Raw genomic sequence first — 27,209 nt, forward strand, 5'->3', positions numbered from 1 at the left:
TACACAGAGGAACATGGCCGCCATTCTGCTCCACTCCGTCTGCATGCTCTCTCTAGGTTCTCTGCTGGGGCAAGCTCTCAAGCTATAGGTAATATGAAAGAATTTGGTAGATGAATATTAGTTACATATTATCACTAATAATATGTGTGCGTATCTGTACTGTATATGAGCCTGGGTGTGTGTGTAGGCATGTTCTTGAATTTCTAAACTTGAGCCTGTCCAAGACTTCTAAAAATGTATGTGTGCCTTACAAAGTGCATTCTGTAGCAGTAAATATAATAATAAGCAATAGGTATCCTTTCTTGCCCAGAAGTGATCTTTTTTATGCAGCTGGGATTTCCAAAGTTTATAAATCTGTCCAGGATTTTGTTTTCTGCATCACTTAAATTAACACTCGTTTTTTTTTTTCAATAGGCTAATAGATCTACATACCTGTGCAATGAGTGAATTAAAACGAAAGCCGTGTGTACAGTATGAAGTTTCATAAACAATAAGTTTAGTGAAAGTTTAAGCTGATATTTTTTTATTATTTAAATATTTTTTTTTAAATTATGGAAGCATGTGATGTGTGTCATCCCTGCCCATTCCCCTGCTCATTTTTTTAAAAGTCACAATATTTATGATGATATTTATGATATTTATTTCACTATAATTAGAAAACCAGTTTGAGCTCACAAAATCAATTCTGGAGACGTTATGCATACAAACAGAGCTAACCCGCATGCATTAGTGTCACCTCAGCTGTCTCAGCCTCTCAAACGTGTGACCTTGTGCTCAAGGACGCTAGGTGTTGACGTCACCGTTCGAGTGAACACTCGACCACTAGAGGGCGCCATATTGTTGCCTAAATTATATACTGCGCTTCTGTATCCTACTCTTTACCTTCAGTCTATTTATAGCCTGGGAATTATTGATGACTGGCGTGATTTGCTGACGACTGTATAACAAAGGACTATGAAGACATAACAAGGACGAAAACATCACATAAAATGTGATATAATTCTGTTTTTTGTTACAGTATAGGATAAGATTATGAATAGTTTAGCTATACAAATATGCTGAGGTCTCTAGTTCCACAATGAATGAATATATAAGACAATATTGAAGCTGTTTAAGTTACTCAGGCGTGCCCAGAAATCCCTTAAGACCTTGTGTTTTGTTTTAAAGCATACATACTATTGCACGTGTCTGGGTGTTATATTAGGCCACAGGAGACAAATAGGAAATTGGATAGTGTAGTCTACCCTACTACAGCCTGGCTTCCCGTTTTGTATAGAGCATGTGTGAGTATAGTATTTGTATACTTGCAGCTGTCTTGGGGTCATGACCCCAGACAGGACTGGCAGCATTTCGGCATGCAGAACTGATGCATGACCTCTTCACAGCAAAGTCATAACAATTTACACCGCACTTCTACGAAGAAAAAAAAAACACACCAAAAACAACATAACTGCAATACATGACGGGGCTGATTTGAGTTAAACTGATGAACTACACAAAGCAGATGGGTTTTTTTGTTTTTTTAAATGCATCTCTTTTCGTGACATGGTTTCTAATTCTCTATGTGGACATAATGCAGCAGCACAGAGCACTTCCGCTGTAAATGCGGTGTATAGCCTATGCGGCGTCGAATGAATGACCTTGAATTCAAGGTCGCTTGCAGATTCTCAATGACACCGGGTACACAGCGTCCCTCCCCTGTAGGCTATACAGAGCTCTTTTATTAGTACTGTATCCGTGCGTACCAAGAGATGACTCATCTTCTATTTTTTTCTATCATTTTTATGTTTATGATTTGTGCAATGGTAGATCAGTGGGCTTTTTTTTTATCAAGCCCGCATGATCTCTGAGGTCAACACAGCACGCGCCTGTGTTTCCGGTTCGAGTTACCAGTGGCACTGGACACTTTCAGGATTGTTTCCTGTGGTCTATTCACTCTGTGAGGAGTGAAGTGTGTGAGCTGCTGCTGCTTTAGTCGAGCCAGCTGAGCGGGGAAGGCCGAAGAGCTGGGTCAGTGTCACGAGACCAAGAATTTTCCATGCCATCTAAAGCCATGCGGGATTTACAAACGGGCCAAACGCATTCTGCCGCATTACAGCAACACCTACTAACCCCCAAAATCATACATAACACAAATTAGACCGTTTGTGAGACAGTGTTTAGGCTAAATGGTTGTCTATATTGATGCGCATGATAAATGTGAATCAGAAGTGAGCTCAAGCACCTCATGCATTCAGGGTTTGTTTGTCTTTTAACTCGAAAGCACAATTACACCACCTTTAAGTATTTTGCAACTGATCAATATTGAATGTGATAAGTGATATTTTGTAACTCAAGTCAGCCTGTCTGTGCATGCATATCTTGAGTTACTTTATGCTTCATATCTATGATCAAATCGAACAGTCTTCTAATCTACAACTAGTGTTAAAGCTCTGTAAACTACCAGATCAGCCCGTTATCTCTTTCTTTCTTTCTTTCTTTCTTTCTTTCTTTTTTTTACTTGTTAAAAGCCTCAAAATAGAAACGTGCCAGTTAAGCAACAAGGGGGGGGGAAGCTGCAAGATCAAAAGCATGTTAACTCGTGAGTCAGACCCAGACTTCACTGTAGACCAGAGGGAGAATCCCGAGTCGCTCCCTCCCTACACACGCGCACTAGATAGGGTGTCTAATAATGGGATCTGCACCCTACATAGTGCACTCGGTGTCTAACATGGATTCATTTCGGTTTCTGTCCGGCGTTGCGGCGTTGATGACGAAGAACGGCGTGGAAAAGGACGTAACGGAGAGAGGAGTGTGTGTGTGAGTGAGAGAGAGAGAGAGAGAGAGAGAGAGAGAGCGTGTGTGTGAGCGCGCGTGAGAGAGAGGGGGGAACGGACGTAAGCAGGATCAGCGGAAGACAGGATTCCAGGCTTCCAGTGGCAACCGAAAGCGCTTTATAAGCACCTCAGAAAGCCTTCCAGCGGACAAGCACTGGATTAAAAACACGTTCTCCTGGTCTGCATTGAAGATCTCGGGGTGTCATGTCAGATCTCTCTCGTGTATAGTCTGTAGTCTCCAGCTCCAATCCAAAAGCTGCTGTGAGGTTAAAGTTGATCCGCCACCCGGAGCCGCGTTCAATATATATCAATTGAGTGTGAGTGTGGGTGTGTGTGTGTTCAGTAAAACCGGAGTGTATTGTTGGAGGACAAGGCGACGATGTTGCGCGAATTGTGAGACTTGCTCCTTGTCACACAAATCGACTTCAGCAATATATCTATTTTTTCCTACAAATGCTGGTAAGTAGTCTATCAGAGATGCAGAAATAGCCTAATCTCGAGCGTAACTCCAATCTCACACTGAGCACGATCTGTCCAATTAACTATCCACTGCACCTATCTAATCATCTACTTTCATGGTGTCCAAGACATCACTAAGTTTACTTTGTAAATTATAGCCTATATAGAGTTTTATTTGCCATGTCAGATAGCAAAAGTCTTTCATAACAATATGCCAGATGTTTGGGTTTTTTCCCCCCTTCCAGTAGTTGTGTATTGGTGGCACGGTGTGTAAAGTAAAGAAGGAAGTCCGCATAAGCTGGAGCAGTGTGTTGATCTGTGCTGACCTTGATCATGTTGTCCTAATCCTTAGTCCATAATAATGTGTACAGTTCCTTCCCACTACATCGGTCATTTCCCATTGGCCTTCAGTTTGCAGTCCGAAAATAAACCCAGACCCACGTCAGAGCCTCATGAGACAAACTGACATTCAGTGAAAAGTGTATCTTTGGTGTATAGTAATTGCAGGATTTGGCTGAGGACTTAATTAATTATAGTTTTATTCGTTCAGCATCTTCACGACACTCCAAAGTGCCACATGGTCCACTTTGACCTACTAAAACAGACTAAATCATTGCTTTAGCAGTTTTTAAATAGTATTGGTTGTTCTTTTATAAAAATGTCTACCTATTTCTGGAGTGTGCGGCCTTCCAAGTGCATTGCATATTATTTCCAGACGTTTACTTTACATGCTGGTTCAGGCCAAAAAGACTGGGATTGACATGGGAATCCTTGCTCTTAAGAAGTGGTAATCCAATTTTAGAAATTAACCTTTTGCCATTCACTTTGCAATGTCACCTTTTGAAATCTGCTTTGGCAGTTTTTGCTGTATGTTGTTACCCATGTGCTTTAGCCAAAAAACAAGAAGGCTAATAACTCTCATTTCATATCTCTGCCCGTGAATTGGTTTTACACACTGGCCTTCAGATAAGGCAATCAGTCAATCTGTGACTTCATTGCATGTGTGTGATGTGAGAAGTTTAACAACACGTTTATGTGAATATCTCGGTCTGATGGCTCGGACGTCTCCTTCACCTTGGGCATCATGCCACTTTTTCTCTTTACTCCCTTGATAATGCTAGTGGGCTGTATTTCTCTGCGGTGTTCATTCCGTATGAAAGCAATATATGAAACAAAACTGCCTTCTGGAAACTAATCTCTTTGTCTGGGTCGCTGGCCATCACATGGCACATTCTGTCAAAGGCTTTGCCTTTATTTTATACCAGTGGCCTGATGTATAAAATATCATATTTTCAGTAATTCACTGACATTCAGTTATAAAGTTTTGGGCTGGTAATAGTCAGGCAAAGGCAACTTTATTAATTGATATTTATCATATCAATAAGTTTAGCCTCTGTAACCACAACATTTTTAAATAAACATTACATTAGTTGCTTTTCATATATTATCGAAATAACAGTAAAAGTATGAAGGAATACTAAGTCATTCATTAAATAGAAAGAAAAGCACAGATGGTTGTTTCAGGTCAAAGAGCAATCTGCCATTAACACCTCTGCATATCTCTTCTAAGATCCCTCACTGGGTCGAAATTACTCGAAATTCACAAAGTTGAATACTTTTGTGCCTGACTTGAGTACTTAAGCTCCTTGATCTTAGCCTTGTTTGCAAGTGTTAAGAATGTGAATTTCATTTAATTTTACCTGTTTTGGTAAAACAAGCCTTTCAAGACTTCCATACAGTCACACTGAGTATTCTTACAAAGTTATTCTTACTTTGAATTAAATCTCATTTTAACATGTCATTTTTTTAGAATCATGACTGCATTTGTCAGCAACAAATTGCACCAAATTGAAGTTTCCTATGGTAGAAATGTTTAACAAGTAGAAATATGTGCTTGTAGTTGAGTCCATATGTTATTGTTCCTCTTTTGTCTCACTTTCTTTGTGTTGTCAACGTCTATAATCTTGCTCTGTATCTCTTAAAGCTTGGTAAATTATCACCCAGGTGGAACTGTGTTTTTCTGCATGCGCATAGAGTAAGTTGCCTTGTCTGTCCTTCAAACCCTCATGTGACTTTGACCTTTGGAATGTGTTGGAGAAGGGGAGGGGGTATTGCGAGCAGAAATGATGTGTGTGTGTGTGTGTGTGTGTGTGTGTGTGTGTGTGTGTGTGTGTGTGTGTGTGTGTGTGTGTGTGTGTGTGAGAGAGAGAGAGAGAGAGAGAGAGAGAAAGAAAGAAAGAAAGAAGAAAAAAAAAACTACTTTCCCCAACCGTCAGCATTTTTGGTCTAATGGTGTTGATGCACTGTGATTGACAGACAATCTGTTAAAGCCTGAAAATCTAATTCAGCCCTGCATGTGGTATAAGGGTGCATACTGTATATATCCTGTGAAATAGTCTTCTTTTTAAGTGATCTATGTCACTGACAGAATACCTTACCTGAAAAAGTCAGACATTTAAGCATAATTTTGCTAAATGCTTTAGTAAATCCAAAGTATTTAGCTTACAAGCTTGATTCAGATCTAGTTTTTATAATTTATACAGCATGCCCATATGTAGATACTCATACAGGGCTGTTTCTATTGTACAGTGTTCCTGATGGCTGGACAAATCTGACCCATCGTCACACAGCGGAAGACAAAAGGAAGTGAGTGGACATTGGTCATAGCCCACGTGGGGCTGAGCATAAAAGCAAAAAAAAGGTAGGGCATCTCTCCAAATAAATTCCAATCCACTAGACTTTTGAATCTCTGATCTCCATGGATATGTATATATGATCTAAATCAGAATTAGTTTAAGGGATATTCTACACCAAAAAGGAATTTGTCCTGGTGGGTTCACATTAGGGCTGCAACTAACGATTATTTTCATAATCGTTTAATGAGACGATTATTTTTTTGATGAATCGTATGAGGTCAAACTTTAAATACCATTTTTAATAAAATACACAAACTGAGTGTTGCACTCAGTTCTTTCCACAGGCACTGATGTCAGCTGAGGAGGTCTGGGATGCAGTTAGTGTTCCAGTTCATCCTAAGTGTGGCCAGTGGGGTTGAGGTCAGGGATCTCTGCAGGCCACTTGAGTTCTTTCCCATCATCCTTGGCAAACCATGTATTCATGGACTTCACTTTGTGCACAGCTGCATTATCATGAGGCCCTTAAATTTCCAACTAAGAGAAAGTTCATACTACAGCATACAAAGACATTCTAGACAATCGTGTGCTTCTGACTATGTGGCAACAGATGGGGAAGAACCACGGGTGTGATGGTCAGGTGTCAACAAACTTTTTGCTATATAGTGTATATTTCACTTAATATTTCTGACCACATACACAGACTTTGATGTTTTGTGCATGTTGAGATGTTTTTCTGCACACAATAGTTGTAAAGAGTGGTTATTTAAGTTACTATAACCTTCCTCATCTCAAGTATACAATTGGCCATATAATGTACTTGACTTGACCAGCCTTACAGCTGAGCGTCTAATATTTTATTCAGAGCAGAAATGTACTGGCTATTTATTTGTTTGTTTGTTGAAATGACAAAAACAAACAAAACAAACAAAACAAACAACAACAACAACGGGGGGAACCCTGTCAGGTTGTGTTTGTGAACTGCTCCTCCTCTCCTTCCTGAAGAATACATAATGAGTACTGCCCATGTGAGGGGGAAAAGTGAAGTTTACCATGACTTAACTCAGATACTAGATTTATGCGTTTAATTGGGGTTTCCTTGCTAAAATTACAAATAAGTGGCTACGAAACAAATAATCTGTGAGGAAACACGACGGCTAAAGTAAGGAAATCTAGTACGCTTTGCTGCTTTCAACAAGGTACAGGCGGTAAGTTAGCAATCCCACCGTGTATGCTAAGCTAACGTTGGCTAGCGCGAGTCTGCATGGTAACGGTAGCCTGTGTGTTGTTGCTACATTCTTAGTTTGGTGGGACACCAGTTTGGTTGTGGCTTTGAATATAAATCCGAAGAGCGGAATATTTAGGCATAGGAGCACTAAAACGAAGCTGTTTCGTGTAGCATGCTGTGTTTGACTGATATCAGATGACAGTCGTGCTAATTTGCTAGCTAGCATAGGTTCAGAAAGGTGAATGAAAGACCTGAGCAAGTTATCACTCACATGTTAACTGTTATTTGGGTTAGTGGAAGTGACACTTCTGTGGTGGTCGTTTGAACGTCTCTGGAGGTTATTCAGTGGAAACCTGGAGTACTGGGACGGAAACACGCACTTGGTTTGCTGCGCTGTTTATTTGCATCAGGTCGTTTTTTAAAGCAGCAGCAGAGATTTTTTTTTTGTCATGCACCATTTGATCAACCGGCGCCTTCACAAGTCATGCACACTGAAATACGAGCGACGGTTAATGTGTTTTAATATGAATATAAATCACTTCAGACATGTGGTGTGATCGCCTGCCTTTCTGTGGTCTCGTTTTTAGCATGTAGTACTGAGGTTTCACTTTTTGCATATAGTGGCCCTTTCTATTGTAACCTCATGAACAAAATGTTAAGCACAAAGATGTCTTCATATTTATTTATCAGAGTTATAAGCTTTTTATTCCAGAACTTTCTTCCCAGAGAACCAAAACGAATTATTGTGAACTTGTAGATTTAGAGATCATATGACACATTCGATTCATAAGACAACAAGTCAGTATTTGACAATACCACTGAATCTGGTACGATACGATTTGGATCATTAAGGCATCAAGTCAATATTTGACAATACCGCTGAATCTGATGTCATATGATATCAATTCTTGGACAATGATTTGATATTTGAAGCTACTGCTGAATCTGGTGCGATAAGGTTTGATTCAGTTTAGTAGCCTCTGATTGATATATGACCAACCTTGTTCAGAATCTTTTGTAGGCTTACTGTTAATTTGAGAATGATATTGACGTAGAGAGAGACCATTTTAAGTACAGGAGTTACAGGCAAATTACCTTGCTATTGCCACACCATATTAACTATTTTAATTCTGTTTAACAAACCATTTATCTGTGTTCTTTTTTTTTTTGTAAAAGAAATCGATTTATAATCCGTTCTAATCTATAGTTAGATTATAATTATGATCGTTGCCTTGATTAATTTCAGTCATTGCATTTTAAATTAATGCTTCGTTCCAAATCATCCGATTGTTACACCCATATCTTTAACTTTAAAGTTAAAGATATTACCCATATCTTTAATTTGAAAAAGAGTTCCGCAGACTCATTCGGCACTTATTTATTTTACGCACCATTCAAATAATAGGCTGATTATCTTTCCTATGTTGTTGTTGCTCTGCTATTAGGTGGTGGAGGCAATATGTTTTGTCTATGCGTTCATATCTGAAGACCAAATGGTTGAATATTTGTAGGATTTATATAGAATGATCGCCATATCAGCAGCATGAACGGATTCGATTTGGGAATTGTTCTTTAATATCATCCTTCCTGTTTGTCGTACAAAGATCATACTTTAAATGGAAATCAAGGCCTATTTTCTGCCTATTGGTCTGTTAGTCAGTCCATCCTGTAGGACTGTCTATCTTGTACCTGTCTATCATCTTAGTCATAAGTGGGATGTAAATGTAGGATTTGTATGGACTTGTTGCCACCAGATGAATTGATTATATACAGGCATGGATTCAAACATGGTCAAGTTATATTTTAATGGTATGTGAGGCATACAAACTTGTGACTTGTTTGTGGGAGAAGTATCTTGTCAGTGCCGTTGACATTGAGATCTTCTTGTTGTTCCAGAACTTTCCACCAGCAGAACAGGTCAGAGTAGCCGAGTTTGTAAAATTACGTTGTTTAACACTGAAAAAGTGAATGGAAAATTCTGTACACAATTATAGTATTATTATTATTATTATTATTATTATTATTATTATTATAATATTTGACATTTAACCAACTGCTTACAGTCTTAATTTGTTATCAGAATACTGACAATACGTAGTGTCATACTGAATGTGTGTGTGTATATGCAGTGTATATCTCACAAAAGTGAGTACACCCCTCACATTTTTGTAAATATTTGATTATCTTTTCAGGTGACAACACTGAAGAAATGACATTTTGCTACAATGTAAAGTAGTGAGTGTACAGCTTGTGTAACAGTGTAAATTTGCTGTCCCCTCAAAATAACTCAACACACTGCCATTAATGTATAAACCGCTGGCAACAAAAGTGAGTACACCCCTAAGTGAAAATGTACAAATTGGGCTCAAAGTGTCAATATTTTGTGTGGCCACCATTATTTTCCAGCACTGCCTTAACCCTCTTGGGCATGGAGTTCACTAGAGCTTCACAGGTTGCCACTGGAGTCCTGTTCCACTCCTCCATGATGACATCACGGAGCTGGTGGATGTTGGAGACTTTGTGCTCCTCCACCTTCCATTTGAGGATGCCCCACAGATGCTCAATAGGGTTTAGGTCTGGAGACATGCTTGGCCAGTCCTTTAGCAAGGCAGTGGTCATCTTGGAGGTGTGTTTGGGATCGTTATCATGCTGGAATACTGCATACTTATCATGCTCTGCTTCAGTATGTCACAGTACATGCTGGCATTCATGGTTCCCTCAATGAACTGTAGATCCCCATTGCAGGCAGCACTCATGCAGCCCCAGACCATGACACTCCCACCACCATACTTGACTGTAAGCAAGACACACTTGTCTTTGTACTCCTCACCTGGTTGCCGCCACACGCTTGACACCATCTGAACCAAATAAGTTTATCTTGGTCTCATCAGACCATAGGACATGGTTCCAGTAATCCATGCCCTTAGTCTGCTTGTATTCAGCAAACTGTTTGCGGGCTTTCTTGTGCATCATCTTTAGAAGAGGCTTCCTTCTGGGACGACAGCCATACAGACCAATTTGATGCAGTGTGCGGCGTATGGTCTGAGCACTGAGAGGCTGACCCCCCCACCCCTTTAACCTCTGCAGCAATGCGGGCAGCACTCATGCGTCTATTTCCCAAAGACAACCTCTGGATATGACGCTGAGCACGTGCACTCAACTTCTTTGGTTGACCATGGCGAGGCCTGTTCTGAGTGGAACCTGTCCTGTTAAACTGCTGTATGATCTTGGCCACTGTGCTGCAGCTCAGTGTCAGGGTCTTGGCAATCTTATTATAGCCTAGGCCATCTTTATGTAGAGCAACAGTTCTTTTTTTTTTCAGATCCTCAGAGAGTTCTTTGCCATGAGGTGCCATGTTGAACTTCCAGTGACCAGTATGAGGGAGTGTGAGAGCGATGACACCGAATTTAACACACCAGCTCCCCATTCACACCAAAGGCCTTGTAACACTAACAAGTCACATGACACCAGGGAGGGAAAATGGCTAATTGGGCCCAATTTGGACATTTTCACTTAGGGGTGTACTCACTTTTGTTGCCAATGGTTTAGACATTAATGGTTGTGTATTGAGTTATTTTGAAGGGACAGCAAATTTACACTGTTACACAAGCTGTACACTCACTACTTTACATTGTAGTAGCAAAGTGTCATTTCTTCAGTGTTGTCACATGAAAAGATATAATCAAATATTTACAAAAATGTGAGGGGTATACTCACTTTTGTGAGATATATATATTATATATATATATAAATAATGTATATATGTATGTGTATATATATATATATACATTATATATATATATATATATATATATATATATATATATATATATATATATATATATACACACACATACATATATACATTATTTATATATATATATATATATATATATATAAATAATGTATATATGTATGTGTATATATATATATATATATATATATATATATATACACACATACATATATACATTATTTATATATATATATATATATATATATATAAATAATGTATATATGTATGTGTATATATATATATATATATATATATATATATATATATATATATATATATATATATATATATGTATATAATGTATATATGTATGTGTGTGTATATATATATATATATATATATATGTGTATGTGTGTGTGTGTGTGTGTATATATATGTGTGTGTGTGTGGGTGTCTGTGTATAAAATATATTTTCATTATGATCAATATTATGTGTTATACTGCCCAGCTCTACCCAAATCCGTGGTGTTAAAGCTTCTCGGATATAAGTCCTCACTTGTGTTGCATATTTAAAATGTTGATACATGCTACACATTAAAAGAAGGAAGTCCTGAGTGTGTTTGCACTTGTGTCCTATCATTACAATCAAAGAGTGTAGCATGCTTAGGCTGAGATGTGTGGAAGGGTGTAATGACAAAGTTCACCAGATTGTGCGAGTTGGAACACAGACTGTGAGCATTGGGCCATAGTTACTCTCTGTACGTCAGCCGGCGTACACTCCCGTCTCTCATGTGCATGGACTGCAGATGACATTGGAGACACCTGCTGTCAGTTCTTTTTCTCATCAAATTCCTACATGTCTTGCCATCATCTCTATATATCAGTGGTACGGTGAACACTTTGAGGTTAGGCTTTTCGCTGTTCTCCAGAATAAAGAAATTGTGCAATATATGTCTGTACTAAAGGTACGAGAACAACTGCTCCTTGTTCCACTTTACAAACTATTTACGGAGTTTTGTACTTTTCCAACCATATCCAAAATCCTAGTTTAGAATGTCCAGTCGGCTTACGAAATCCCAAAATGCACTGCAGTAGGTTAGTGTTAAAATGATGTACCCAGGCTCCAGTGGTGCAACAGTCATGATCTCTAGTTCCAATCCTGATGATGACATCCATGGCCAGGAGCCAGGGAGCAAAATTGGCCATGCTCTCCTCTTCCTGTCAAACAACACTAGCCAATTGTTGGCATCTGTTGGCTCATTTACAAATAAGAGGGCTGGTAGTGCTTTCCTTCATGCATGTTAAGCTGCCCTGTGACACAGCATGAGCAGCAGTTCAAAAAGATGCGGTTGTCTCTGAGGAAGGACATGTGAGCAATAACCTTCCTTGGTTGGTAGCTGTCATGTGATGGGGAAAACTGTCCGGTTGGTCACCAAATTGTGAGAAAATGGGTACCATCCCCAAAACATGATGTACCCCAGCAGGTACAGAATACCCATAATGCATTTACAGATTTGTAGAGACTAGTAATAGGGCACCCTTTGGTATCACAGACACAAGTAATATTTGTATTGCCTGAGCTATTCTGAGCTATTTATTTTGCAACTAGCTAAATCTGTTCGAGCATAAAAGAACCATTATGATTTTGGTCATTACTAACATTAGCCAAGTTGGCTAGCAAGTTCTTTGGCTAAAAGTTTCCAGGTAATAGTTTATCATTTTTTTAAATATCTTTTCATAAGGGGGTAGCGCTTCCACCTCACAGCTCCAAGGTCTCTGGGTAGATCCTGAACTTGGGTTACTATCTGTGAAGGTGTTTCATATGTTCTTCCCCTGTCAGTGTGGATTCCTTTTGAGTTCTCTAGTTTCCTTCCACTGTGCAGGTAGGCAGATTGGCTATGGCAGATTTCCTCGAGGTGTGTGTGTGTGTGCGAGGTGAGTGAGTGAGTGGTGCCCTGGCATCCTATCCGGAGTGAATTCATCCCTGGATAGGCTCCAGCTCCACCACAACCCTGACCAGGATAAAGCAGTTGCTGAAGATGGATTCATGAATTAATGTGCATATGGAGACCATGATTGGTCCAAAGTAGTTATACCTATTTTGTGACCTCACAACCTGAGCTTAGTTTTGAGTATAGGAGTATTTAGACAGTTGTCATGATGTGTGTTCCTCCTTGTCTTTCACTCTTAAACAACTGACATAAAGAACTGACATTTGTATGTTTTTACATTCAGGTTTGCTCCTGGCTAGAAGAACCTGTATTCCTTTTGAGTGTCATGTATGTGTAGGATCATCTGTTGTCAATCATCATGTCCAACTTTATTAGCTGTATCGGTAAGACAGGAAGTAAGAGGACACACTGATACACTCTGACAAGAAGACTAGCCTGGGTTTACCAGCAACGTACTGTAATTAAGATTAGCAGTGCTTTGACATTGCAAAAGTATATCTATATACATATCGCATATCCTCAGAAGGGCCTGCTTTTCATTTTCATAGTCTTGACACCAAAAACAAGTGATATTGGTTTACGACTGCAGTGACTGTGGTGGTGTACTCCGATGATTATATGCATTATTAAATGTCTTGAAGTGGCCAAGAGTCTGCATCGTTCTCAGGCTCTGGAAAAGATGCAGCTAATAGCCTAATCCTACGGCCACCTGGGAGTCTACACAAATGTACAGTTGCAAATCCAATCAAAATTATTCAACCCCCATTGCAAATAAGGTTTGTTGTCAAAATTTACAGACTTTCAGCTGTTTGCAATGAACAAATCAAACAAAAACAATTGAAATAGTTCAACACAAGGAAGCTTTAAGCGGTTTCCCCAAATTCAACTGAAAACTTTGAATGATTTCTCCAGTTTCAAAATTATTCAACCCCTTCATGGCAAGCATCTTTAGTACTTAATAGAGCACCCTTTTGCTGTTATGACCTGCTGCAAACGAGATGCATAGCCAGATGCCAGCTTCTGCTGGCGTTCCTGCGGAATCTTAGCCCATTCCTCATGAGCAATGGCCTCCAGTTCAGTAATATTCTTGGGTTTGCGTGCTGCAACTGCCTTCTTCAAATCCCATCAGAGATTTTCTATGCAGTTCAAGTCAGGTGACTGTGATGGCCCTGTAGAATATTCCAGGACTACTTCTGCAACCAAGCCTTGGTGGAATTTGAGGAATGCTTGGGATCATTGTCTTCTTGGAAGGTCCAATGACGCCCGAGGTTCAGCTTCCTCACAGACGGCATGACGTTTTCTCCTAAGATTTCCTGGTACTTCAATGAATCCATGTTGCCTTCCACACGCAGCAGGTTTCCAGTGCCAGAGGATGCAAAGCAGCCCCAGAGCATCACTGAGCCACCACCATACTTGACTGTGTACAGTGTGTTCTTTCTTCATTCTTCTTCCTCCAGACATACCGCTGATTCATCGTGCCGAAAAGTTCCAGTTTTCTTTCATTGCTCCACAGAACAGAATCCCAAAACCTCTGTGGCTTATTTATATGATTTTGAGCTGGCTTTTTTTGTGCTTTTGGGTCAGTAGTGGTGAACGTCTTGGAGTTCTGGCATGGAAACCTGTTGCTTTTAGCATGTGCCTTACCGTGCTCACTGAAATCTCAGTGCCTGTTGCCACCAAGTCTTGCTTCAGGTCTTTTGCAGTCACTCGAGGGTTTTTCACAACCTGCCTTCTCAGAAATCTGGTTGCAGTCTTTGATAACTTCCTTGTTCTGCCCCGTCCAGGTATTGAATACATTTTCTATCCCTAGCCAGTTCAGGTATTTCATGTGTTCCAGCTCAAGCACACCTGGTGCAACTAATGAAGCCCTTGATTAGTTGCATCAGGTGTGCTTGAGACAACACCTGTTTTGCATATTTGTGCTGTTGTGAGGGATTCTGTTCAGGGGGTTGAATAATTTTGAGACTGGAGAAATCATTCTAAGTTGCATTTTCAATAGAATTTGGGGAAACCACTTGAAATATTTCACTTGCTTTTGTTTTTGTTGATTTGTTCATTGCAAACAGCTGAAAGTCTGTAAATTTTTACAATAAACCTGATTTGCAATGGGGGTTGAATAATTTTGATTGCAACTGTACTTCTGCCAATTTACCGTGGTGGCTGTTGTCATTAGCCTGTATCACAGCAATATTTCTATTTGGCAATCAGATTGTCTTGTGTAATATCATGTTTTGTAATGTCTTAGCTAACAGTTTTGAAAGATCAGCACTTTCTGGGAAAAGGGGCCAATGAGTCCGAGGTTTCTGAGGAAGGACGGGCTGTGGATCCTCTAGTGTGCCTGGGAGACTGCCGGTCTCTGTCTGGCTTCTGTAGGATTGTATGTCCTCCTCACTAGATTAATGACCCTAATCTGGTAAAGGCTGAGGCCTCTGTGTTGGGGATTACGAGCCGACGTTTTGTATAGAATTCACTCTGTTCTGCACACATCCATCTAAGCTTTCTAGGTTCCTGTCATGACAAAGTTGTATCATATGGTGGATATTTGATTGTATTTGCAAGCTTAATTTTTCTAACTGCACATTGTGCATTGTTGTGAATACTGCAGTTTGCTCAGACATGTATGATCCCTGTGGATTCCTTGGGTCTTTCACCAAAACTTCTAGCTTTCAAGGAATATTATTTATGGAGGATTTTATTAGATTTATATTTACCATGATGCTTTTGTTTTCCTTTCTTTAAAAAAACCCAATAATTTTCCTCCTGTTCTTGCTTCACCAAGTTAAATCAGCTCTAAATCATCTACCTTACAGTGTTTGTAGGATATATAACCCAAAAAACATCATCCTATTTCCCAATAACATGTTGGCTTCTGTTCACACGCAAGCCTTCCCAGTAATTTCCCAGGAATGGTAGAAGTCTCAACAATGTATCTGGACTTTAAGTACATATATCAATCTCACCCCCTCTTCCTTTCTCTTTCTGTTTTTCTCCCCACAGGTATCATGTCTTCCAGAGAGCGCCGCTCAGAGCTGCACATAAAAGCTGAGCCCAGCAGTCCGGAGGGCGGCGGCGGTGGCGGGAGGACAAGCCCTGGTGGCGTCTCTTCTGATTCCTCTCACAGCGGAGGAGGAGGCATACGGGGGGAAGGAGCAGTACGCTACTCCTCACCTGTATACAGCCCAGCACTGCGCTGCCACTTTAAGGAAGATGGAGCCGACGGTGCGGACGAGGGCTCCACAGGCAGCAGCGGGGGCCGCTGCAAATACGCCCTGAGCACCCTTCCTAAGAGGCTTTGCCTCGTATGTGGCGACGTGGCCTCCGGCTACCACTACGGTGTGGCCTCCTGCGAAGCCTGCAAAGCATTCTTCAAGCGAACTATCCAAGGTGAGCGCACCTGCCTGTCAGCAAGAAGAGAAAGAATAATAGTTTAGCTAATATAAATGGGAGCATGTCTGGAAATATAAACCATTTACTAAGGCTGTATTCATGCTAGGCATTTTTTTTTTTGGTACAGAATTTGCTGCCTGATGCATTTTTATTGCTGATATATACATTTTAAAAATGCATCTCGGGTGATGTGCACATTGTAACTACAACCGCTGTTACTTCTGCCTTGTATCCGATTGCAAAAGTAAAAGTCTAAAATAGCTTAGCTAGCTGCCTGTATTACTACTATTTATTATTTTATCATTATTAAAAACATTTATCAACATTTAGCTTTATTATTTATCATGCAAATAGCACTTTTCTAAGCACTTCACTCTAGCAGTAGTGTCTTTAAAACCCCCTACAGCCTCAAACTTTAGTATTCTGGTGGCTAAGGAGGGGGAAAAAAAATCTAGTACGTCTGACCACAGCCTAAATTATAACTTGCCAGTACATGTCAAGATAACTAATGAGCTAGAGCTGTATGAAAGTGTAGATTTTATTTTTATCCTTTTTCAACTCCTTCACAGGCAACATTGAGTACAGCTGTCCAGCGTCCAACGTGTGTGAGATCACCAAGAGACGCAGGAAGGCCTGCCAGGCATGTCGCTTTACAAAGTGTCTCAAAGTGGGCATGCTCAAAGAGGGTAAGAATCTGAACATAACGCAGCCTTTACATCAAACTGAATGTACTCTGCTCTGTTCTACTCTACTTTATTATTCTAGTCGCTTTGACTTAGTACTGCTAGATGTTTTCACATAACTGTGTGTGTGTGTGTGTGTGTGTGTGTGTGTGTGTGTGTGTGTGTGTGTGTGTTCGCGCGCACACAGGAGTTCGTCTGGACCGGGTGAGAGGAGGGAGGCAAAAGTACAAGAGGCGGCCAGAAGTGGAGAATGCCATGTACCAGAGCACACCGATACCCGTCAAGAAAGAGGGGGAAAGAGGTAAATAATAAAAGATATTACACAGGTGGTTTACAGTATGAAAAACATTATCCATGTTTAGATGCGATGTTTAGATACGACAGTAGCCAATCATGGCTGTCTGTATGCTCATTTATGTGGAAGAGTGCAGATAGAGCTGTCATATGATCTGGGGGGGGGGATTGTCAGGTGGCCAAAATTGAGGATAAAAGGGAAATGTCCCCTCCAAGAAATTGCTACTCTGTTGAAAATCACATCTACATACACTACCGGTCAAACCTTTGGACACACTTGACTGAAATGTTTCTCATGATCTTAAAAACCTTTTGATCTGAAGGTGTATGGTTAAATGTTTGAAATCGGTGTTGTAGACAAAAATATAATTTTGCCAACATATTCATTTGTCATAAGAAAACTAAAATATTATTTACCAAAAATTATTGTTTTTAAATGGATGACTTTGAGTGAAATATTCCGAAAAGCAGCTAATATGTGTGCAGAATTGGTGAGAACTCCTTTAATATGGTTAAAAAGCATCTCAGCGGGATTTCTCAAGAAATTGGTTGAGAAAATGCCAAGAATACACTTCTGGAAATTCTAGGCAAACAGGGTGTCTAAGATGCTATTAAATTATTTGTTAATTATTAAATGCTAGAAATATTAAATTATTTTGATTTATTTTGGATTTTTTATCACAACATAATTCTCATAGTTCCATTTGTGTTATTCCAGAGTTTTGATGACTTTATTATTGTTGTTGTTGTTGTTGTTATAAAATGTGGAGAAAAATAATAAAGAATTTTTGACCGGTAGTGTATATAGTACATGTAATGCAGATCAAAAAAAATATCAAGGATGTTGGCCAAGTTATCAATTGCATTACTGGTCTTAAATGATCGTTCTCCACAAAACATACTCTGAGCATCCTTATTTAAACAAAAGGATGAGTCCGAATTCATCCTGCGACATTCTGTTTCAAGATATTTGCTGGCTGCCCTGAGTTTGACGACACTTTACTTTAATGCCTACAAAGACAAAGAAGATGAAAAATTGTGTCAAATCAACGGCATCCATTCAGTACCATTTTAATTTGTAAGTATTAAAAAGTATTAAAAAAAAAAAATTAAAAATACATGAACATACCAACGATATCTCAGAAAAGTGTATCACGTAATCATTTATCACAATATCAATATTATATGGATGGGTCACCCAGCCCTACTTATTGAGTTGTTTTTGTATCCACTGTGCATTGTAAACACACACACACACACACACACACAGAGTGTTTGCAAAAATTCTGGAAGTTGCGAGTGTGGAAGTTATTTACAAGGCAATCATTATGTTTGTTTTTAACATATTACTCTGCGATTTTGTGTACATAAAGATTAAATTAGGACCATTAACAGATTATTAGGGTGCATGTAAACATAGCTTTTGTTTGTATTGTTGCTAGTGTGTCTTGTTTTAAAATTGTTCGGTGTGTGTGTGTGTGTTCCCCAGGCTCCCCCAGTATCATTGTGTCACATCTGCTGGTAGCTGAGCCTGAGAAGCTCTTTGCCATGCCGGATCCACTGCAGCCCGACACGGCTCAGCGCACCCTCACCACGCTGTGTGACCTAGCTGACCGCGAGCTCGTCGTCATCATCGGCTGGGCCAAACACGTCCCCGGTGAGAAAGCACCCCTAAACGGAACAATGAAGCGGTGAAAGAATAGTCTAGATTTGAAGGTGCTGATAATCGGCTGGCGTTTCCTGAAGCTGTTAACAGACTAGCTGGAAAAGCAGTGTAATGGTAGAGAATGTGTCAGCCTGTTTCGATGGCCTCCCCTGCAGAGCGAACTGGAATGTCTTGAGCACTAGAGAGTGCTGAGTAATCACACACCTTGCTATGGAGAAACAGGTGCTTGGAGAAAAGAGACTTATAATTGAGAGAGTAGCTGGAGGTGGGGATGCATTGTGTGGGAGGTTTTTTCACCTAATTGCCATCCAGGCCCAAGACAAGCTTTCCAGGCTTTTCCCCTGCAAGGCATGAGTGAGCGCCCTGGCTTTTGTTAGTTCCTTGCTATTTTAAAGAGTGCTCTAAATTAGAGTGTACAGATGAAGCTCAGAATTCCAGGTTACAGACGTTTGATTCAAACAGTAATACCGTGCACATTTATTCTTATAGTCTCTCTCTCTCACACACTCTCTCTCTCTCTCTCTGTATGCCGTGCAGGATTTCTCTCTCTTTCTCTGGCTGACCAGATGTCTGTGCTGCAGTCTGTATGGTTGGAGGTGCTGGTACTAGGGGTGGCGTATCGCTCTCTGGGCTGCGAGGACGAGGTGGTGTTTGCTGAAGACTTTGTGCTAGACGAGGAGATGTCGCGTCTGGCTGGCTTGACCGAACTGAATGCTGCCATCTGCCAGTTGGCACGCCGCTTTAGGGCCCTGCAGCTGGAGCGCGAGGAGTTTGTCATGCTGAAGGCCATCGCTCTCACCAACTCAGGTGAGCAGCTTGATCACTTCCAGTCTTTACCAATATAACAATGTGCGGATTCCGTATTTCACCCAGTTGACACCCAGTTGGTGTGTATATGTAGGCTTTTTTTTTTACTCTTATCCCATGTCTGGCATAAAATGCACTTCATTCATTCATTTTCAGTAACTGCTGTATCACAGGGTTGATTTTGTTTTAAATTGTGTTCCTTTATATTTTGGGAAGTAGAAAAAAAAAACCCTGAACTTCAGGCATGGGGAATTAAAAAAGAACCATTTTCATGCCCATCTACTCTAAGACACAACCACCTAAGTTGTGTCAACTTGGACAAAAGATTTATGTTGCATCAAACATACCAGGTATTAGTGTAGACTTTATTACAGCCCTGTTCTTAATCCATCCATCAGGCATGAAAAATATGTCTGTAAATATACCCAGAAGAAGAAGACTAAGGATGCAATTAGTAATGTCTAGCAGTAGAGCACATTATGCAGCTACTTAATCTATAAGTAAAATATGATTTCAAGTTCTCAGTTGGAAATTTGAAAACAATGGGGCCAATACTTTCATGTTGGTGAAAATAGAATATAGGGTGGCCATGTCACATTAAAATATGAAAGAAAGAAAAAAAACCCCACTGAAGATCAAATTCTGTTCAATGTCATTTTGTTATACTCAATGTAAAGAGCCTACATTAAATACGAAGCAATGTTTTGACTGAAGCTGTTAAATTTTACGCTTAAGAAAGAACACTAGGTATCAGTGATGATAAATAATTAAAAATGAATGATTAGCATCACTTCAAGAAAACAACCTGCTGTGATTTGTGCAAACGTTGTAACGAACATATCACTCTGTTATATAAGACTAGATGTCAAAATAATCTTGTATCTTGCAGAACATGGTAATCGCTACTAGTGCAGCAGGTTATGGCCCTGTTATGACTCATCCTGCTATTATTTCCTCAGAGCTGTAGTGTGGAAGAATAGTCAGCCATTTTGTTTCATGAACTGTACCCACACCAATCTTGCTTTTGTAAGTGTATTGTAAAGAACATAACTGCCCACTGAATATGTTGCCTCCAGCAGGTAGAACACAAGTGACCTGCACAGCATCGGTTACTGTAAACAGTCAGCTAAAACCCCCCATCCCCCCATCCTTAAAAGCCTCTCTATTTGTTATGCAAATACTACAAGTCAGACGTGATCGCCCTCGATTTTAAAAGCACACCTCTGATCTTTCACCACCGGATGTGTTGGCACACGTATTAGCAAGCCCCTATTGTGCAAGTCAAATCTGGTTCTAGCAGATATTTCTAATTATCAGCCAATTTAAAATTTACTGTTTATCTCTAAAATCATGGAAAAGGTTGTTGCCACTCAACATTTCTAGCTCACAGTAATCAATATTACGTATTTCAATCTGGTTTCCGCCTACATCACCGCACTGAAACTGCTCTAGTAAAAGTTGTTGATGATCTTTCCTTTTTCTTATTACTCGACCTCAGCTCAGCTTTTTGACAAAGTCTGCCACAAACTATTACTCTCTCGCCTTTCTGAGATTAGTATCTTAAGAGCTGCATTATCCTGATTCTCGTCCTATCTCAAGGATAGGCAGTACTACATCTCGATGCGCAATAATAAATCCCCCTGTCCCACTCAAACAAGATGTTCCTCAGGGTTCAGTTCTCGGTCCTTTATTATTTACATTATGCTGTTTGGGCAAATTATCTGTTGACACGGCATTAACTATCATGGCTACGCTGACGATATTCAAATATATACAGCTTGTCGGCCAGACTCTATTCACCAGACTGCCTCATTATCCTCGTGTATTAATGAATTGAAGGGCTGGTCAAATTCCAACATTATCAGGTTGAACTTGAGTAAAACTGAGAGAATAATTGGTGGCCCCTCAACTCTAAGTAGAAATTTAACTGTCCCATTGATAATACTTCAATTTTTCCATCTGCCACAGTAAAAAACTTGGGTATCATTCTTGACCTTCCATTAACCCTAGATGCATATATTAGCAGACTGTCTAAAGCAGCATCCTTCCAACTTCGCCGTATCGCCCAACTCCATCCCTAATATTAGCCAGAAAGATGCTGAGTCATTAGTGCATGCTTTTATTCCATCTCACATTGACTATTGTAATGCCCTCAAAATTGTGCTGCGAGAGTACTAACTTGCACTAAACGATCTGCACATATCATTCCCATCCTATATAACCTTCACTGGCTACCTGTTGCATCGTGTATTGTGTATATATAATTTTCTTGTTTAAAGTTAAGTCACTGTATGGTCTTGCTCCTTCCTACCTTTCTGAGTTACTCTCTCCCTGAATTCCCACTAGCTAACTCCGATCTTCCGCGAGCAAACTTCTCCTCCTTGTTCCCAGATTTCGCCTTTCATCAATGGGCGGCAGGTCTTTTTCTGTTGTGGCACCTGAGCTATGGAACTCGCTCCCCCTGGCAATTCAGACAACTCCCTCTATTTCAGAATTCAAAACTCGGCTCAAAACCCATTTGTTCACCCAATATTATCAGTCATAATTTGTATCTGTTTCATGTAATACTAAGTGTTTGTCCCTTGTTATGGTTTTGAATGTTGTAATATTTATAATAACTATATAACTGCATTGTTTCTTGCTCTGGACTCGGCAAATTTCCATTTGTCCTAATGACTCATATGTTTGACTGTTGTACGTTATTGTTATTGTCTTTTACTGTGAAGTGTCATTGAGCCTTGTAAAGGCACTATACAAATTAAACATTATTATTATTATTATTATTATTATTATTATTAAGTCTGGTTCGGTTGGTAGCTCACACCTACCAGTCTCACTCACTCTTTCTCTGCCTCTCTCCCTGTCTCAGACTCAGTCTACATAGAGGACATTGAGGCTGTGCAGAAGCTGAGGGATCTTCTGCATCAGGCTCTGTTAGAGCTGGTGGTGCAGCAGCGTCCGGAAGACCCGCAGCGTGCCGGCCGCCTTCTCCTCACGCTGCCCCTCCTCCGGCAAACAGCCAACCGCGCACTCACCACTTTCTACAGTATCAAGACCCGCGGAGGTGTGCCCATGCATAAACTCTTCCTGGAAATGCTGGAAGCCATGATGGACTCCCCCTAGCGTGAGGTACACAACAAGGTGAACAACAGGACATGTCAGCAAAAAAAGAGAGGAGAAAAATTAAACCCCCCCCCTCCCCCCCCACCCCCCAAGAGATGAAGGTTTTTAAAAAAAAATCTTTTTTAAAGAAAGGCAAGTTAAAAGTCCCTTCAAATATCATTCATAATGTGAAATCTTTGACATCGAGCAGCAAGACAGGCGATCCCTCATTCGTTGATTGGACTTACTTATTCCTCACATCACAATATTCACTTGCTTGTTGGAATCATTTACCCAAAAGATACAAGGATATCAGAGTTGATCAGAGTTATCACACACATAGTTTCCTATAGATTGCTTTAACAAATGGGACTTTCCATCAGCGTAACGTTTTGGGGCTACAGCAGGGAGTTGAAGTTCAGTTACTGCTGTATGAAATCTCCTTCACCTGTAGCGCCCCCTTGTGAAATTATAGCAAAGCCATATAAAACACCACACAAATCCAGTAATTCATTAGGTGACCTCACAAAGAGCCATGTTTAACCTTTGTCCCACTTGTGTGTGTGTGTGTGTGTGTGTGTGTGTGTGTGTGTGTCTGTGTGTGGACCGTTTTCATGTACAAGTACTTGCTATAATCTGTAGGTACTATCTTGATTTACCCAGATAGTTTTGTGGTTTAAATTGAAATATGCAAGACATGTACAGGAATGTTAGCCCTACAGGGTGAACAGGGGGAAGGTAGTAATTTAGGAGTTACATATGACAGGAACAGAAATATACTGTAGTACATGTTATTACATGCAATATATTTTAAAGCAATATGTATCAAAAGTTCAAGTCATGTATTTTTCTGTAGGGGGGGGGCGCTGTTGAGCCAAGCCTTTTGTTCCGTTCAAGCTCTGTAATGTAGTGGTACACCAAGGGAACTCTGTCAAATAGGACACCATTCTTCTTTAGACAGTAATGCACTCTTTATATTTTAGCAGTCATTTCCGCAGAGTGGACGGCTGGAGACTCTTGAACTTTGTACATGCGTTTGTGTGTGTGTGTGTGTGTGTGTGAGTGCACGAATGCATTGGTGCATTTAGTTCAGGGTAAAAGAGCCACCTCAAGCCCTGTAGGCCAGCTGGCTCTGTACACGGAGTCTGCTGCTGTGCTGTGGAAAGACGTTTTATAATCTGCACGAACTCCTGCTCAAAAAAAAAAAAAAAAAACTAAAGCTGAAAGCTTCACCTGATGTCACAAGCTCTTCACGTGACCAATACAATATTATACACTGGGAGCAGAGACAGGAGACTGCACCGAGACTGATCATAGCCGTTGGTTGTTATGCCTCTGCACTCTGAATCCTCCCTCTAAAAGACTTGAGAAGGAGCTGATCCAGGATAAAGAATGGAGTGAAACTTGAATCCTTATGACCGACGTGGATGCAGCGCGTGGCCCTCGTTGGTCATGCGCCGTACGACTTTCACTGTATGAGAGTAACACTTGGTACAACATGAAGAGCCTCACAATATGATGTAAAAAAAACAAAACAATAATAATAATCCCTCACAGCCCTTGACCATTCTTGTAACTTTTTATCGACGTTGTGTTGGTCACTGCTGTTTCCGTGTCGTTTTTGGGTGTTTGTTTTGCAGACATTTGTCTGGTATTATATGCAATCATTTTCAGAGCCCTACAACTCTGCTACCTTTTTTTTTTTTTAATTATTATTATTATTATTATTTTTTTTTTTTGTGTGCATTTTTGGAAAAACTCAACAGTAGGAAGAAAAGCCAACTGCTGTCCAGGCCAAGGCAGAATAAATAAGAAAATCAAACCACTAAAAAAACAAAAAAGTTTCAGACCTCTGAGATTACAGTGTGTCTTCAGGGTGCTTTTCACTGTACGTTTGTAGTAACGATTATGTGTGTAAAAGTTACGCTTGCATCCCATACGCAGGTAATTCCCAATTCTAGGCTGTGATTTGAATTTTTCTTAGATAATTTCCAATTAATTTAAACATCATCTTGCAGGAATCCATCAGCCCAAAATGCCATGGGAATTTCTGATCAAGTATGAGCTTTCTTTTCTTCTTTGTGGTTTGTCAAAGTTTGACTGACTTGAAACATAGACTTTCCGTATATTACATGTCCTCAAGCTTGGTACTAAAATAAAGCAATCTGGTTGAATGTTGTAAAATATTACTTTTACTGTTGTTGTGTTTTTTTGTTGGTTTTTTTTTTTGCCTTTCTTTACAGTCTTTTTTTTTTCTCCAACATTTTGTTTTTTTCAGTGAGTGCTAACAGCTGAAGAATAACGAAAGCCAGGGAAAGATATGTTAATATATTTGAATGTGACTTAGTAATAATAGTGTTGCAGATTTCAGGCAATCAATATGTAGTGTTGAGTTATTTTCCTCCATTTACTGTCACGTTCTAGCACGCAGTCAGTCCTGCTGTCAGTTTTCTGTTGAAGCTATCTTAATCTAATCAACACTAAAATACTTTTGGGTTAGTTTCATATCTAAGTTTCCTATAAGTCTTTTCCTCTTTTGTATACAGAGATAAACACACCTCTGTTCCTGGTCACGTTGCAGAATGTGTACAAAACTATAGATGTCTGGGTCCATTCAAAGAAAGCTGTAAACAATGTCAATGTTTATGTGAATAATAATAATATTAGCAAATATAATTCTATTACATTAGTGTTTTCATCAATTATCAAGATTGTATGATGCCATTTTGTAATTGTCGACGTTAGATGAGATTTTGGGACATCCATCAGTGGGACACATCATTTAGAAATAAAAAAAAAAAGTCACGGGTAGCTGTTAGTGTGTCTGTGTATATTTATGTAAATGAGCAATACCAGAATTTACCAAAACTCTGTTTTGACCTTTCTCTGTATAGTGACCTACTGTAAATCAAACCTCAGCAGTAATAACAGTGTTAAAAATCCACAGAAATGATACAGCTTATAGAACAAATCAATGTTTGTATTTTAAAATATTGTATTTAAAAGATTCAATTCTATTTTTTACTCAATTTGCTGATGTTTATTAATATTATTTGGTTGTTTTTATTTTCTGTGGGTTTTAGTATAATGATTGTGGATGTCTCTGTGTGCTGTTTTTTTTTCTCTTCTTCTTTTTTCTTTTTCGTAAAGCTAAATGGTTCTGCAGTAGTGACTCAGCAATTTGTTCATATTGAATCACTGTGATTTAAAAGGCAAACACTAAAACACCACAGGAACTTAGGGGTACTTCAAGATATTGTCGGTGTCATGTGTTTTGTAATAAATTAACATGCGTCAGAATTTGCCATTTGGTCTGTCTTTTATGATCTTGTTTTTTTTCTGTAAAAATGTGTGTGGGGGGGGGATTGTAATTGTGCTTTCAACATGGGAATGTGGTAATGTGCAATACATTCCCTGTTCTAGTGGGTAAAGTTGTAAGACCACTGTTGTGGTATAGACATCCAGCTAGCTAATGACATTTTTAAAAATACTTTATAAATACAAACAATGTAAAGGCACAATTATTGTGTAAACAATAGAAAACCTGGACAAGCAATCTTTTTCTCAGATGTGTTGGTAAATACATCAATACAGGAAAACATGGGGCCTGGCCTTCAGATCAGGTTTTTGGTGATGGCAAGACAGTGACCCCACTCTTGACAATTTCTAACAATTGGCACAACACAATTCATATGAAAACGTCTAGGATTAATGTTAAGGTTGTTGCTGGGTTAATGGTTCTAACTTAATTGCAATGAAATTGAATGAAACCTAAATACATGGCTTTTGCTTACTATTCATACACAATGTTTTAATGGTATCCATTAAAACACACAGTACTACACATTCACTTCGTTGAGAACGATGCATTGACAGACAGCTCGCATCAACACTTGCTGATAATTAAAAATTTATTACAAATAAACTTAATCTCTGTTGTCCATTTACAAAGTTTGCCAGAGTTTAACTTTTGATGGAACATGAAAAAAATAGCCCATCCCTCACTCTAACCTGTTCATACCTTTTCATCAGAGTTTGCCTGAATTAATTCTTACAATTTTTAAATGTACAGTAATGCAAAAAAAAAAAAAAAAAAAAAAACTTCTGTTTTTTGTGAGGAGTCAAAAGATGAGATACTAATGCTATTCTGACCCTTTGAAACCTCCAAAGCAGACCACTAGCGGCACTGTATAGCGCACCATAGGATTAATTATGTCCCTGAAGAATGTGCATCACCTGTTCCTCCTGGTTTTCGGGCAAGGGGTGACCTGGTGATCAGGTCCTGCTGTGTGTCACCACAGATGACAATGACAGCATAAAAACTTGGTGAGCAAAGAAAAGATAAACAGATCAGTGACATTGAATGGCAGAAATGAATTGATGAGAGAGTACTGTATATACTGTATTTGAGGGGAGCATGGTGGCTTAATGTTTGGCACATTTGCC

The 27,209-nt window shown here is 39.6% G+C and overlaps 1 protein-coding gene across 4 annotated transcripts; it reads left to right on the forward strand.

Annotated features, from left to right (window-relative positions):
• esrra (estrogen-related receptor alpha) lies at positions 1–26,063 on the forward strand. 4 transcript variants are annotated; one of them, XM_017492333.3, is made up of 8 exons: positions 1–88; positions 5,865–5,976; positions 15,822–16,208; positions 16,781–16,897; positions 17,082–17,195; positions 18,678–18,845; positions 19,392–19,661; positions 22,531–26,063. In XM_017492333.3, exons 3-8 carry the CDS (start codon positions 15,827–15,829, stop codon positions 22,782–22,784), a joined length of 1,305 nt encoding a protein of 434 aa, XP_017347822.1. In that variant the 5' UTR covers positions 1–88; positions 5,865–5,976; positions 15,822–15,826; the 3' UTR covers positions 22,785–26,063. The 4 variants fall into 4 exon arrangements, with proteins under 4 accessions (XP_017347822.1, XP_053543971.1, XP_053543972.1 ...); XM_053687996.1 differs by lacking the exon at positions 1–88 and adding an exon at positions 2,811–3,275; XM_053687997.1 differs by lacking the exons at positions 1–88; positions 5,865–5,976 and adding an exon at positions 6,695–7,070.
• Positions 26,064–27,209: the final 1,146 nt, after the last annotated feature.

The sequence above is a fragment of the Ictalurus punctatus genome, chromosome 18 (genome assembly GCF_001660625.3).
Source record: "Ictalurus punctatus breed USDA103 chromosome 18, Coco_2.0, whole genome shotgun sequence".
Lineage (NCBI taxonomy): Eukaryota > Metazoa > Chordata > Actinopteri > Siluriformes > Ictaluridae > Ictalurus > Ictalurus punctatus.